At 39.4% G+C, this 16,203-nt stretch overlaps 1 protein-coding gene across 2 annotated transcripts in view; it reads left to right on the forward strand.

The window, feature by feature from the left end:
- Positions 1-16,203, forward strand: part of ZNF366 (zinc finger protein 366) — a 40,599-nt gene that overhangs the window by 16,637 nt on the left and 7,759 nt on the right. Inside the window, exons 2-5 of one of the 2 annotated variants that reach the window (XM_043547352.1) lie at positions 2,512-2,594; positions 4,826-6,138; positions 8,642-8,833; positions 15,246-15,420. In XM_043547352.1, coding sequence (XP_043403287.1) covers positions 4,837-6,138; positions 8,642-8,833; positions 15,246-15,420 — 1,669 coding nt within the window. In that variant the 5' untranslated portion in view covers positions 2,512-2,594; positions 4,826-4,836. The remainder of the gene's footprint in view (positions 1-2,511; positions 2,595-4,825; positions 6,139-8,641; positions 8,834-15,245; positions 15,421-16,203) is intronic. The other variant, XM_007059236.4, reaches the window with a different exon arrangement.

Below are 16,203 nucleotides of genomic sequence, written 5' to 3' on the forward strand. Positions count from 1 at the left end.
GATGAGCCGCCTCCACATTAGCTAGGTGCAAATAGCACCTGTGTCTGTTTGTACATCAAGGGAGATGATTGGGAGGGAGGGGGAGAAAGTGAGGGGGGAGAAATACTAAACACATGAAATATACAAAGTTACAACTAGAGAGGGGTCTGACCTGGCACATCGGATGAGAACATCCTCAGACTTTAGGGAAGTTCAGATCTGGATCTGAATTTGAACTCTGCTGCTCATACCTATCTCTGCTTACTACAGCTCACTCAAGTATATAGCAGAAATGAAGTAAATAGTACGCCTAAAAGAGTGTGAGGAATTATGAAAACAGCCAAGTATCGAGCAACACATGCAGTGAGAAATAATACTAAACATCAAATCCTGAAATTATTCTCATTAGTTAAGCATTAAAATGTGTTGGACCTGGTATAAGATATATCAAGACAGTCCCTGCCCCAAAGAGCTTGCAGTATAGATGACAAACAGACTCATATTATAAGGCTGGAAGGAACAATTGTGATCCTCGCCTAGTGTGACCTCCTGAGTGGCACAGACCACAGAACCAATAGGATAGCCAAGGCACATGGGGAGAACCAGAGGAAAGAGTTACCTTATTTAATCACTGGCCCTTTATTATTTCCATTTTTTTTTCCAATTGTGGACTTTACAGAAGAAGTGGGGCTTTAGGAGAGATCTGAATGAAGAGAGGCACACAAGGAGCAGGAGGTTACTCCATGCATAGGAGGCAGCATGAAGGTGGGAGTGGGAGAAGGAAATGAAGAAGTCATTGTTGCTGAAACAAAGGAGGAGTGGGAAATGTGAGGAGAGATCAGATACGTAGGCTCAGGCAGAACTTTGCAAATTCATTCACATTAATTAAATGAAAGCTTGTAGCTGATGGTAATACACAAATTTACGTTTGTACGAATACTCTTAATACTTTCACTGATTCAAATTGTACTCAGCAAAATATTTGATAATATTCTGTAGGGAACAATTCTGCATTGGCCTGAATGATCAAATGGGTCTTTTACAGGTCTAATTTCTAATCAGTCGAATCCTGAGGTTGATGGAAGATTCACCCAAACAAGGAATGATTAAAAACTGAGTAAGGACTTCAGGGTTTGGCCCAAACAAAACAAAACTTAGGGGCAAGTTATGTAAAGGAGAGGCTCATGAAACCTACTGAGTCAGCAATAACTGGGTCATTAAAATGACTGCTTGCAGATGTCCACTACTGAAAAGCAGATGTGCACAGTGAGATCTGCGAAGCTTTCACCTGCTCAGCTGGAGTGAAGGAGTCTCGTAGTATTTGATTTGTCAGTTGACCCTCTTCATAATGTACACAAAATGAAGTAATCAAATAGTAAAGAAATGCAGTTATAATTCATTCTTTCCCCCCCAAATCACAGCATCAGTTTTTCAACCGCCAGGAGGAGAGTAGGAATGAACTGACAAGGTACATTCAGCTATGTTTTTGAATCAGACGTGGTTGTTTAAACACACAGTTCCTATTAGAGCTAACAGGAGCTGTGCCCAAATCTACCACCTTTATATTTTCCACACTAGCCTCCATATCATGCTTGTTTCCAGGTCTTCGACCCAAGCTCCACTCGAACATCAAACTAGTATGGGTTTTCTATCTTAAAGGGTTTTTCATTTTTCAGTTCTCACTCGTTCTGGTCTCATTTCTATTTTTATTGTCTCTGCTCAGTAGCAGCAGCAGCAGAGCAATTGTGTAGCAAAGGGGTAGTTATAGTCTAAACTGGAGCTACTTAGACCACTCGCATTTATTCTGGTGTCCTTCTGCCTCTTCAAATAATTGGTGATGGCTTCCATATATGGAGGTTTCCCATTGACTTCCCAATAGGATCAGGCTTTCACCCATGGGACTCTAAAGATATATATGCTGGTAAAATGAGTTGCATGAATTATGTACAAGTTTAGTTTTTTTCTTCTGGGGAAATATGATGCCTGGAAATGAGAAAATAAGAGGTGATTCATTTTCTGTGTCAAAAACTCTCTTCCTCTTTCAAGGAAGTTAATTCAATAACAACATTACTTATAAATAGCGGTACAGAAGCCTTGTTCGGGAAATACCTCAACAGCTTTTCCAACTCACTGTAGAGGTGCTTTACACCGTTCTGTTTTGTATCTAATACATCATATTCTAATATATTCATGTCTGGAAATTAAAAACAGAAATTAAGGAGACACATGCTTGTGTTCCATTGGTGGTGGGCAGACCCTTTGGGTAAATAAGAATCCCTTGAAACGCTCTACCTGTTTCTCGACTCCACCTGAAATTGAAGCTTTTTTAAGCTATGAAGTGGTTTGATATGAGGTTTTGAAAAACTTAGATTGCAAATTTATACAGTCAGGGTGTGTCTCCCCCTACGTCTGTACAGAGTCTAAGAGTCACAGATTCCGATTTGGGGCCCTTAGATGCTATTTTATTATTTATAAGAAGTGGTACTGCAGGCGTATTTTATTTTATTTTTTTTATTCTTCCTCCCATCTTAGGTCCTTCATTCACCTCAGTCTGATTGCACCCAACCTCTGTGTTAATGCTGGGTTCTTGAATACTTGAACTCCCTCTTTCCAAGGTATACCTGATCCGATGACTTATATGATAATTCATTATAGGATAATATGACATAAGCTTTTTGTGAAAGTGACTAATGCTTTTGTTGAGCAATACAATGATTCCTCTCCAGTAAAGCTCCTTTTACCTCAAGGAAAAGACTCTCAAACACTCTGCCACTACTTCAGTCTCAGGATGGTTTGAAATCCCCAGTCACCAATGAAGATAATGAAAGCTGAGAGAAGCAGGCAGCATAGAGACAACAGAGCAATGAGCACCTACCAAGGCACTTACTCACTGTAGCTTCTATAGATTCTTGACAGCATTGCAATAATGACAGCAGGGCCTAATTTGTCATTGCCAGACACTTGTTTAACATTTCACCTACTTTGCACAGATGTGAATGACTATACAAGGAGCAGGACAATGGAAAGTTGGGCCCACAATATTTAGGGAAGATTTACATTGTGAGACCTAGGTGGATTTCAAATTAAAATTACATACATTTAGAATAACTTAAAATGAGTTCAAATTTGCCTGACCTTTTCCCCCTGCGAATGTGGGGAGAGGAAGTCATGTAAGTCCCTCTTGGGTCTCAAAGGATTTCCCATTTTTATGAACCAAACCATTGCGTGTTCCCAAAAGAGGGACTGGATTTGGGCGGGAATTCAGTTCTAGGTGATAATAGCCCCTATAATCCCTGTCTTAAAGAGTTTTTTCAGGCTAGAACATTAGATTCTGCTATTACTATTCTGTTTTTACTAACTATAATTCTAGAGGCCCCAGGACTTGCACTGAGGCATTCCCATTAGTTCTACTAACATCAGTAAGAATTCTTATCCTAAAAGTCTGTCTGTTTTATCTGCCAGGTGTTTGAAAAGTAGCATCACCTCGCCTTTTGCCTCAGAGATCTCCCCAGAACTCCTCAGATTTTACTCCTGTATATCCTAAAAAGATTTAAATGATCTGCTTGCGACCAAGTCTTTAAATGTCTTCTGCTCTCCACACCCTATCTAGGCCATGTAGAAGTTCTCCATCTATTTTTAGAAGGAAGTTTCTCCAAACTGGAGCTTCCCGATAAAGAAACTGGAGCTTCTTTAGCACTGTTTGACCATCTCCACTCCTCCCAAGAATGTGGTTATTAATAACTATCAATAAATTAACTTGCTTCAGCACGTCAGAGGTGGCAAAGCAAAAATGTGCCTGGTTCTTTCTTTTAACCTCATCCTGAACAGACAGCAATACACCCAAAACACATGTACCATTGCAGGGTCAATATGAAATCCCAGTGATCTAATTTAAAATAGACCAAATTTTGAAATCCTTGATATTTTACTATATCTTTATTCAGGCTAAACTCCCACTGGAGTCAATAGCATAAAATCTGCATGTGGATTTCGGGATTTTGCCTCATGACTTTATTGCATGAAAAGGCAGTGAAATGTTGCCAAAGTAGAGCTGGCAAACTCAGCTTGTCAGCTGCTTTGGAAAGCTGAAGGGGTAGTTGATATTATTCTAAGTTAAATATGTTTTCTTTGTTTAAACGCTGCCACACTTACCTGACAAGCTTCAGGTAAAAAAACAATATATATATTGCCCACATGAATTCCATTCAACATTTTAGCTTTTTTTCTTTTTTAAAAACAGAAGAACCCCTCACTCCCTAACCACACATACAATGTTTATCTCCACCTTTCAGGAATCAGGAAATCCAGTGTGGAAGCTGATGGTACACAGTGTTCTGAACTCACTTTGCCATTGTTTTCTCCATAGCAGCATGAGTTAATGATATAAAGAAGTTCAAACTTCAAACGTTTTGGCTGTGAATTTTTATGTCACAACCATACTGCAATATATGCATTATTGTTTGTATTGTTGTATTCTTTAGTTACAGAGTCAAACTCTAGTGCCTGTGCATGCACATTCAAGGACAGGATTTGACCCACAAGTGGGTTGGCTGAATTACACAGCAATACTACAATATATGCTGAACAACGTATCCAAGTACAATACCATTAGATCATAAAGCTAATGTTTGATCTGAGCTTGATTTAAAGCACTAATTTCAAACCTTCTTTGTTTCCACGAACAGACAGATTTTGTATAGCAGAAGTAAATTGATATCTTATTTGGTTATGAGACTATTTTATAAATGCTTAATTTTTTAAAAAAAATATAAACTACACAATAAAATACAGGCCTTAGGAGAACATGAGAAAAAATAAAGGAATTTCTTTATTATTATTTTTGAAGGAAAGCAGACAATGCAGAAGGAATTAAATACGATGAAAAATGAGGATGTATGTTTCAATGTTGACAAAATACACACATCACACTGCCCGCAGCCAGTGGAGCCTGATGTGAAGTCTCACAGAACTGCACCACTCAGTGAAGAATTCAGGGCACAGCTTGCACAGTTCCAGTATGGTCCTTCCCTGGGGGATATAGAAACCTTCCACGGATCCTTAGAAGGAGGGTCCCGGAAACGCAAAAGCATGCCCACAAAAATGCCTCACACTATCCCTACGGGAGATCCTACGTCACCATCACACGGATCTGAAAACAACAATGTATGCTCCCCCAGTCTTCCTTTGATGTACCAACAACCCACACAGCCCAAATATAACTCCCAAATGATTGATCTGTGTGACATTGGCTTTCAGTTCTACAGAAGTCTGGAGCACTTTGGAGCCAAGCCCATTAAACAAGAACCAGTAAAGCCCAACATGATGTGGCCCAACACTCCTACATTTGTGCAGACTCCTTACTCTTATTACCCAAAAGTCCACCCTGGCCTGATGTTTCCTTTTATTATGCCCCCAAACTTCCATTTCAGGAATTCCTTCCAACTGAAAAGATCCCCGGAGCCAGCATTCAGGAGGACTGAACTGAGGGAAAGTGGTGACAATAAACAAAAGGTGGAAAGAGTAGATGTCAACCTCCAGATTGATGACAGCTATTATGTTGATGTAGGGGGAGAACAAAAACGATGGCAATGCCCAATGTGTGAAAAGTCCTACACTTCCAAGTACAACCTGGTCACCCACATCTTGGGACATAGTGGCATCAAACCTCATGCTTGCACTCGGTGTGGCAAGCTTTTCAAGCAGCTGAGTCACTTGCACACTCATATGTTGACACACCAAGGCACTCGACCACATAAGTGCCAGGTGTGTCACAAGGCTTTCACCCAAACCAGTCACCTGAAGAGACATATGATGCAACACAGTGACATCAAGCCCTACAACTGTAGGATCTGTGGCAGAGGTTTTGCCTATCCAAGTGAGCTGAAAGCCCACGAGTCCAAGCATGAGAGTGGCCGAGAGAACATTTGTGTTGAGTGTGGTCTTGACTTTCCAACCCTGGCCCAGCTGAAGAGACACTTAACAACCCATCGAGGTCCTATACAATACAATTGCACAGAATGCGATAAAACTTTCCAGTACCCAAGCCAGCTGCAAAATCACATGATGAAGCACAAAGACATCCGTCCATACATCTGTACTGAATGTGGCATGGAGTTTGTGCAGCCCCACCATCTCAAGCAACACTCTTTAACCCACAAGGTAAGTCACTATTGGCTACATTTGCCCCGGCTCTGAATGCCAGCACAAGGCTTATGCACCATTAAAGTCCCACTTAAGTCCCCCAAAATAACTGACATGGTGTACTTGTAGAGAGAGGCCCTTTGTATGAATCTGAATTTTATGCAAAGAGAACAAGAACAGTATGGCCAATAATAGAAACTGGCTCTAGTCTTAACAAAGGCAATGAAAGAAAAAGACCATAACCAGGAGTTCAATCAAGTTGTTTGTATTACTTCCCAAATTTAAATTCACATTCTCTGCTCCAGTTTGGTTTTTATCTTCATGAAAACCATAGTTTTGTATAATCTTTAGCAGTGGAACTTCTACAGAACTTTTTTATACCTGTGAATAGACAAGTATATTACTGCTTGGCAGATTTGTATAAGCAGCTTCTGCACTACATTAAAAAAAACCAAACCAACCTCGGCCATGTTATGTAGAAATAATCCAGAGTACAAGTGACTAGAGCTGGGCAAAAAAGGACCTGATCCAAAGCCCATTGACATCAATGGGAGTCTTTGCACTAGCGTCAATAGGTTTGAGATTAGGTGTATAATTTGGAATGAATAACTGAAGGATTGTTTTAAAACAGAAACGAGTTTTCAACGTGATGTGTAACAACTGAAATCAGAATTATCCCAACATCACAAACGTATTGTAAGGATCAATTTTAATCTAACAATCAAAAGGCATTTTAATAGACTAATGCTGATAAACTAATGAACACATCCTTATATTTTATGAAGAATTGCTTTCAGATTTGTGTTTTTCCCCCCAGTGGTCTACTTTGGGTTAATGTTTAAATTTAAACATTAAGAACACAGAAAATTGCAAAATTTAAGTATTATAAGCAAATTTTTTAAAAAACAATCTCTATTTTCACTTCTGGTTTTCTTCCCATTTCCCCTACTGTCGCTTCTGTAGGACCAACCCTTCTTTGGCTTTCCTCTATAATTTTAAACTTACCTAAAAGTCTAATAAAAACTTGCAATTAAAAAATGCAATACCCTCTTGCCCAAGAAAGAGCCTCTACTTTTCACCCACAATTAGTCAGGTTGTGAGCACAATTTAAGTACTTAGCTGTCTAACTGCCTGAGTGCAGCCTCAAATCAGGTAGTTGTGTATCTCAAAGCTATAATTCGTTCCACAGTTAATGTCTTATGCCTAGGGATGGTCAATAATCCCCAGGAAATGTCCAGTGCCACTAATTATTTTATTAATTATTTCTTAATTGCATGACTCTTTGCTTCTTACAAAAATTGAGCAGGTACTATTTTTCCATATTTTTCTTCAAAATAGAGGCAGGTTCTTTCTTTGTTACACAGGGCTTTGATCCAATACCCACTGAAGTCAAAGTCTTGCCATTGACTTCAACAGGGATTATCCCAGGCTCATCATTATCAGATGTTGGAAAGTTATTTTATGTCTCACTTAATAAATTTATACATGTTTGACATGCTATTGGTATACATGCAATTGGTAAATAAGCTATACAGTAGGGTAGCAGAATTTTGCCATTAGTTTGTCATTTAGGTGTCCTAGTGATATTAATACAGAGTAAAATTTTCAAAAGCAAGCGACAAGCTACTACAACCCATTTTCTAAAAGGAGTTAGATCGGGGGTTCTCAAACTGGGGTTTGGGACCCCTCACGGGGTCGCAAGGATATTATATGGGGGGTCACGAGCCTCCGCCCCAAACTCCGCTTTGCCTCCAGCATTTATAATGGTGTTAAATATATTAAAAAAGTGTTTTTAATTTATAAGGGGGGGGCCCACTCAAAGGCTCGCTATGTGAAAGGGGTGACCAGCAGAAAAGTTTGAGAACCACTGAGTTAAATACTTCTGAAAATTTTTCCCACAGTGTTGTATAATCATTTCTCACCACTAATAAAATCAAATGATGTTCTTGTAGCCTACAGGATGGTCTTGTGCCTAAGGCACAGAACAGAAATCAGGAGACCTGGGTACAAGTTTAACGGCTCTGCCACAGACTTTCTGTGGGACCTTAGGAAAGTGATTTCACTTCCCCATGCCTTGGTTTTCCCCCATGTGTGAAATGGAGAACATGCTCCCCTACACTGATGTTCATAAAGTGCTCTGTGATCCTTGGATGAAAGCACTATAGAAGCTCAAAATATTATCTAAACAGAGTTTGAAAGCTGAGGCAGAATAACCTGATATGACTGCTCTGTAAAACTTATTGAGGGAAGTGCCACTTATTGTTCCTCAGTCCTACTAATACTGTTTTGTGGTATAGACATTTTATGGTTTCTTTTTCCACCTTTTAGAATCTTACAGAAATTGACCAGAAGAAAAAAGTATCCAAATATCTGCCACTTCAGCAGGGTGATGTTAACAAGAATTGAACTTATTCATTGCTTCACTAGCACAGCTTGAATATATATTCATATAATGGCTTTGAAAAAAAAATGACTGAAAAAGGCACACCTATTCAGTTTTCTGACTCTCTGTTTCCATAAGGGAGTGAAAGAGCACAAATGTGGGATCTGTGGCCGGGAGTTTACTCTGCTAGCCAACATGAAGAGACATGTGTTGATCCATACCAATATCCGAGCCTACCAGTGTCACCTGTGCTTCAAGAGCTTTGTGCAGAAACAGACTCTGAAGGCACACATGATTGTTCATTCTGATGTCAAGCCCTTTAAATGCAAGGTAAGCATTTGTCATGAGTTTGCAGAGGTACAAAATCAGTGAATGCTCCCAAGATTTCATTACATGTGGCCGGATGCAATTGGAAAAGCAATGCCAAAAAGAATATTACATCTTTTTTCAAATTCACTTTTCAAAATAATTGTTTGGTTTCTTTTCTTAATCCAAGTAGTTTCAGGGCAGGAATAACATCCAAAAGAGGGGCAGGAGAATTTCCAGATTATTTTTCATTCCCCCCACCACCCTTATATATTATCAGTATTCTTAATCTTGAAATTGTATTTCGTCCTTAGTGAGTACTGAATGCAGTTGCTAGACTGATAATGATAATAAAAATACCTGACATTTATCTGGCATATTTCATTCTAAAGTGTTCAACAGCCTGAAGACATTGATCCCAGGAGTCACAGAAATGTACCAACATTAACACTGCCCCATAATTCTACACCATAGCTGGTGCAGGACACAAAATACATCATAGCATAACAGAACTACAGGGAGATTTTGAATATGCCAAATGTAATTGCCCCAAACTGAAATTTGGCCAGGACATTAGTATCCGAACAAAACAGCCTTCTGAAAAATACTTGTTTGCCTCTTCATGGCGTCAACCAAATAACATAGGATCATCTTAGGCAGGATTGCTACCTACCTCCCTCAAGACAGCACATGGGAAATTAAAGGGATGTTAAAGCACACCTAGATTTGATGCCGTAAGTTTGGAGGCATTTAGATTTGTGGTTCTGGTTTACACCCATCTCTAATTCATAGGGAAGACGTTATTCAAGTTTCTTTTCCTGCTTAAGGCTGGCCTGTACAATCCTCCTTTTTGATTCTTTTATGTATTACTTCTTTTAACTGCCCACATGGCTCAGTAATATAGCTTTATCTTAAAATGCCCAAACTTGCATGTTTCATTCTCACTTGGGTAACTATTAAGCACACAGTAACTGAGTGCAATATAAATGCCTAGCAAGCAATATTTTCCAGTTTCTGCATAAACACCTGGAGATTGATCTGGATGCAATCTCTGTAAATTCTTCATTCAACAGTCTGGAACTAGATCAGTTCTTAAGGGAAACCAAGAGTAGAGCTAATCAAAAAACTTTCAATTAAATAGTTTTCTGTTGGAAAATGCAGTTTTGCCAAAATCAAAATGTTTAACAGGAATATAATTATTTCAATTAAAATTTTAAATGGGAAAAAGTCAAAATAAATTGTTTCAACTTTCTTGTTTTGTTTCAATAATGTTGAAACATTTTGTTTCGACTTTATCATTTCAATTCTGCTTGTTCATATTTTTATATTTTACAATATTATTTAATTTTATTACAGTGATATTTAACATTATAGCATACTGTATTTAATGTTATATTCTATTGTTCTGATATTACCAAAACAAAATGTTTTTACTTTATCAAAACAAAATGTTTTGATGGTACCAAATACATAATTTTTAAAATTTTTGATCTATGGGAAATTTCAAAAATTTCAGCCTTTCGTTCTGATTCAGAACAAACTGGAGTAGTAAGCAACATGTTTTTCAGCTAGTAGCGAAAGCTTCGGTGGAACACCTGTTTTTTTTCCTATCTCCACCCAATATCCCCTCTCAGAACAGAAACAAGTAAGTGTTGTGGTTCAGATTCTTCCTACAACTCTGGTGTGAATCAGAAGTAATCCCTCTGACGTCAAATGGAGTTGTACTGCTATAAGTGAGGGGTATATCAGGGCCCCTACCTTTAGGGATATCCCTTGCCTGTCTGGCAAAATCCGCAAAGGAAACTTGGATTAGTCAAGCCCTTTTGGATTCAGAGCGTTAAGGCAATGGTATTCAGAGGGTTAAGGCAATGACCAGATAGCAGCCTTTTGGCACCAAGCTCCTCCTCAGCAGAAGGAAGGATATAGCTGCATGAACTGCCTGCTTAACAATGGCTCATATGTCCCTAGGGAACCGCCTGCAAATAGATTTCATCTTGCTTTCTCTTGTACTTTTCAAAGCTTCCTGTTTTCTCACGGTCCTTTTGGACAGTTTACAGTCTTTCTCCCTCTCCCTCTCTCTCTGTGAGGAAAGGAACACCCTTCTTATGAAGAAAAAAAAATAAAAGAAGAAGAATGTAAGGGAAGGACAGCACAGCAGTGGCCTTTCTATCTCACTGCAGGCCTCAATTTTCGTGGCTTTTTTCTCATAGCAAAAGAAAACACAAGGCTTTCCTATATGTCTAATCACAGCCACGCACAGACTATCTGGTGCTAGGGAGTAGAAAATAGTTGTGCCTTGTGTTTCCTCACCCAGCTGCAGCTTGTAATCTCGTTTGGCTTGCTCTCTGAAGAGTGAAGATCCTTGCAGCTTTTAAAAAACAAAGTCTAGGCTTTCTTATTAACAAAAAAATCCTACAGTATTCTGCAGCAATTGCTCCCAATGATACACTATTGCTATAGTAAAATGTGAGGACTGCTTCTACTGAAATTAATAGGAGGTTTGCTGTTGGCACTGAAATCAATAGCGTTTGGGCCTTTAATATAGAACAATACGATTTTCTCTCCAATACTCCAAGTATACTTGGTAGCTTCCATCTTGGAGTAAGAGATTAATTCATGCTCATTCAGTCCTTGGCTTCTCTTACAAGACTGCCCACGGGAGTGCTAGTGTGTACCAAACTTCCCCATTACATCCAAGAGCATTGTTTCAAACCAGTAGCCAATGACAATGAAATCATGCTATAAAAACTTTTTCAAGACTCATAAAACGCTTGACAGATTCTAATAGCAAGACTTTGGAGAGTGGTGCTTTGTGCTATGGGTTACTGCGCAGCATGAGCAAATACCTCAGCTTACTCAAAGTTTTGTAATGAAGTACCTGTAAACCAGTGGGCCAAACTCACTGGCCAGTACATCAAAGCAACAGCTCTCTCAGCAGCTATAGGAGTTCAGTTCCTTTTTGTCAGAGACTGAGTTTTATTTCTCACAAATAAACCAGTTTAAAATAAATTCCACATGTAAACCACGTCCTTTCCCCTGACCTGGGATCTCTCACAGTAGGCTGTCTGCTCCCTGTGGATCTCACTGCCTGGGAATTAAGAGCCTCTTTACTACATTCTGCTGGAGATTTCTTCCAACAGACTGGCTTCCAGCCTTCCTAGCTGGCTCCCAGCAGGGTTCCACTCCCAGGCTGTCTGCCTAGGACCTAAGGAGAGCCTCTCTGCTCCTTTTTTCTCTCTGACATGCTCCCTGAACTCAGGCTGCCATTTATATCCCCACAGACCTGACTCTGAGTCGCAATCTTCTACCATGTGACCCTGGAACTTATTCCCTTCAGTTGGGAAGGTAGGCTAAGCCTGGCAGAGAGTGGAACTGAGACTGAAACCCCACAGAGGACCAGCTCACCCTGTAATAGTGCCCTCACTGCCACCCCCACTCCCCAAAAGACATAATTTTATTTCCTTTGTTTTATTTTCCTGTAGCACCTCTCCCATGGGTTTTCTCTTGGCATCACTTCCCTCCTCCCGCGGCCCCATCATGGATTCAGATTCCAACTACATTCCTCAGCTCTAGTGAAAAGTGGCTTTAGAGTCAGGAGCAAATTTAGCTGTATTCCATCCCTGAAACTGTGAATGATTCAGGGAAATGGAAACCCTCTTTGTCCATAAACTAAAACCCATGTTGTGCCACATCGTGTGCCCTTTTGTTTCCTCCAGAGTAAAAGAAGCAGAAATGTGTACTGCTGGCCAAAAAGGCTCTTACAGTACTCATTTTTACACCCAATACCTTATAAAGACTCCTAGATAAAATAATTACTTTAATTATTCAGACTGGTGTTTTACTTCCATTTCTTTGGTTAGTGTTTTAGATTTATAGGTACGAATATCTACCAGGCTGAGAAACAGATTAGCTGTAACACAAACAATAGATGACCTCGTGCTAAAAAATATCTGTTTGGCAAAACACAGTTCATCTCTATGAAGGGTTTTTAAATTCAGAGAATCATCGATATATCATAGGCTGTTCCAGCTGCTGTCAAGAGCAGCTATTGCCCTTCATAGACTTTACTGTGCTAATCAACACTCCTATGCCTCTTCATTCCCCTCCCAACATATTTAGGATGCTTTTCAAGTCATTGATTTCAATAGGCATTGCTCACTGAATGTGAACAAGAGCAGAGTTTGATCCTGTAGTATTTGATTACACTGATTATGGTAAATCAATTTCTGCAGTCACTACCACTACAAAAGATTAGCAAAAAACTAAATTAAAAAAGCATCAGACAGCAATCTGAGGATGGAAGGGATCCAGATCATGGTGAAATCTGCATATGTTATTATTTCTGTATACAGTCTGCTCTGAATAGAAGTGGTCAAGTAGTGGGCAACTATTCAACTGATGAAACAAGACTTCACAAGCAGAAAATGAGTCAGTTGTCTATGAACAGTTTATAATTCTCGAATGAATAGGTCTGAAATGATTTGTCACAATTTCTACAAATAATTCTTGACCTATAAATGGTGCATATCCTGTTCACTGCAAATATTCAATAATCAAAATTCAAAATATAAGCCATGATGTTTGTTACCTTTCTTGGATGCATAGTACATTCAGTCCTGTTTCCTAATTGGATGAATAACTCTTAGAATCAAGTGTCCTGTGTGAATACTCACAGTTACAAACTAATCATTCATTTTCTGTGAGTATTCTGAAGTATATAGTTAAAACTGTTCTTTTCTGTGAACACTTTTGCCAATAAACTCATTAACGTATTTGCAGAGGGCAAAACAAGGACTAACACAGCAGAAGCAAAGGTTTGAGCGCTGGCCTGCTAAACCCAGGGTTGTGAGTTCAATCCTTGAGAGGGCCATTTAGGGATCTGGGCCAAAAATTGGAGATTGGTCCTGCTTTGAGCAGGGGGTTGGACAAGATGACCTCCTGAGGTCTCTTCCAACCCTGATATTTTATGATTTAAAAACACAAGTGACATTTTCAGATTTTTTTTTTCCAGTATCCAACTCTATCATCATAGATTTTAAAATAATACTCAGATACCATGCAGGTTTTAATAGTCCAGTTAACTTTTCTTTGAGGAAAGTGGGAAGCAGTTATTGTTTCAAAAAAAGGGGGGGGGGCAAGGGAGGGAAGAGTATTCTACAGAAGATCAGCCCACAATTTTAAACTTCCCCCACAACAGCAGATATTCCAGTAGACAGCTTGACAAATTTGAATAATCCCTCAAACAATGGTATAGCAGATTTCCCAAAACTATGTTAAATATCTAACTTCAAACGAAACCAAGGTTTCTAGTTTAAATCTAGTGAAATGCTCTTTTAGCATTTTCTCCCTATAGAAAGCACTATATTTAGCTAAGGAGCCCCTGGGCTCATGGAATATGAAGATGCTGATTAATCAGTTCAACTGGGAAAAGTCTTTGGCTAAAATTCTTCCAAAAAGGAGTTCAAATGGACAGCATTCAGTGGGTTCTACAGCTGCTGGAAACCTTCCTGACTGAGGGAGACACACCCTTATCAGGAATTGGAAATCCAGAAGTCTATAACAGGGTTAACAAACGCCTGTGTGTTTGAGAGCACATTTTGTTTATAGGGGAAGAAGTAATGAAAGGAGACATCTAGAAACAAAACAAAACAAAAACCCAACATATTGTTTCATCAAAGGGAAACCTGCTGGATCAATGGCTAGTGTTGGCACTAACATGCTCCAGCGAAACCTGAGTCATTGTTGCAGCCGCAAGACTGCCTAAACTCCAGCTTACTCATCATAGGCATAAAACACAGAAGCTAGTACACAGACAAGGATCAGAGAAGAATGGAGGGGATGGAGGGGGGAAGGAATTGCTTTTACTATCTTTCAGCTAAAAGCTTCTGTCATTTGAAGTCCGTGGATAGGGAAGCTATAAACTGGTTCACTGTTTTACTGATACCTTTCACCTGTCTGATCTTTCATCAGAAGTTCTCCATGTTCCATCATGGTATGGTATTGTTCCTGATTAAGGTCTAGATTTAAAAAGCAGAAAGTATATGGCCTGACAACAGAATTTTGCACTTGTGATTTGTTTAAAGTTAAAAGCTATAGCACTAGGCCTATAGAACTGAGCCTCTTATCCCCATTCTATGGGCTTTCTGATTCTGAAGGGCCCTTGATTTTGATTCTTACATCATTTAAAAAAAACAACCCAAAGTCTTTGCTTAGCTGTGTATGAATGTGTCTGGTCAGAATAAGCCCAAGCACACATTCCTACAGTGACAGTTTGTTTTTGTTGTTTGGACGCAGTTTGGAACGATAAAATGAAGTTCCTGGCAGAAGCTGTCTGGGCTGCAGTACATTCTCATCTCAAGGGGAGATTGTATTTACCTGCTTGCCATGTAGGTGTATCTACAAAATAAATCATTTTAATTTCCATTATTCTTGACAGCTGTGCGGAAAGGAATTTAACAGAATGCACAATTTAATGGGACATATGCACTTGCATTCAGACAGCAAACCATTCAAGTGTCTCTACTGTCCCAGCAAATTCACCTTGAAGGGAAACCTCACCAGACACATGAAAGTCAAACACGGGGTCATGGAAAGAGGATTTCATTCTCCAGGTAATAACTAGCAAGAAGGTTGTTCTTGCAATGGTTTGAATGAACATATCAACAACACTGTAAAGGGCACAATAACATAGATCTCAGAAGATACAGTTGTTTCTCTGCTTTTGATACTAGAAGTTACTGAACCTCATACTGCTGGGAGATTATATTAGTGAGAGAGATTTATTAAACCACATCAATATTTTCTAAACATTACCCCCCGCCTGACCTGTCACTGTTCCCCAATATCCATCATCTTTGTATCTCCAACTTGTCCAGCCCAGGTAGTGCAGTAGATTTTCTCTCTCACTGATAAGTTTGGGCCATGGATGGGAGAGAGTTTGTTGGGAGTCAGTCCTGATAAAACCAAGGCAATCATGGCGGGTTGAAGAAACAATTGGAGGACATAGCTGAGATTATTATATTGACCCTCCTGATTGAGGGTGTAGTTCCATTTTATTATTTATTTTTTTAAAAGTAAAATTTGCAACTTAATTTGCTGGGTTCACAGCTGTTTTTACACCATGCAATCAGAGCAGTGGCCAGGAAGACTTTGTTCCAACTTCATCTGGTCAGGAGATTGCAACTTTTTCCTCCCAGATTTTTACCATGCTGTCATGAGCCATACCTTGGTCACCATAAGATTTGGTTACTACAGAGGTGCTCTATAAGGGGCCACACCTTACACCCTTCGGAAGCTCAAAGCTGGTACAAGATATGGCAGATTTCTTGTTGCAGTATCTCACAGGGAAGCATTGGGCACCAGCTCCCCATGATCCTCACTGACCACTTATTGGC

Source organism: Chelonia mydas, chromosome 5, assembly GCF_015237465.2.
Source record: "Chelonia mydas isolate rCheMyd1 chromosome 5, rCheMyd1.pri.v2, whole genome shotgun sequence".
In the NCBI taxonomy this organism is placed as follows: Eukaryota; Metazoa; Chordata; order Testudines; family Cheloniidae; genus Chelonia; species Chelonia mydas.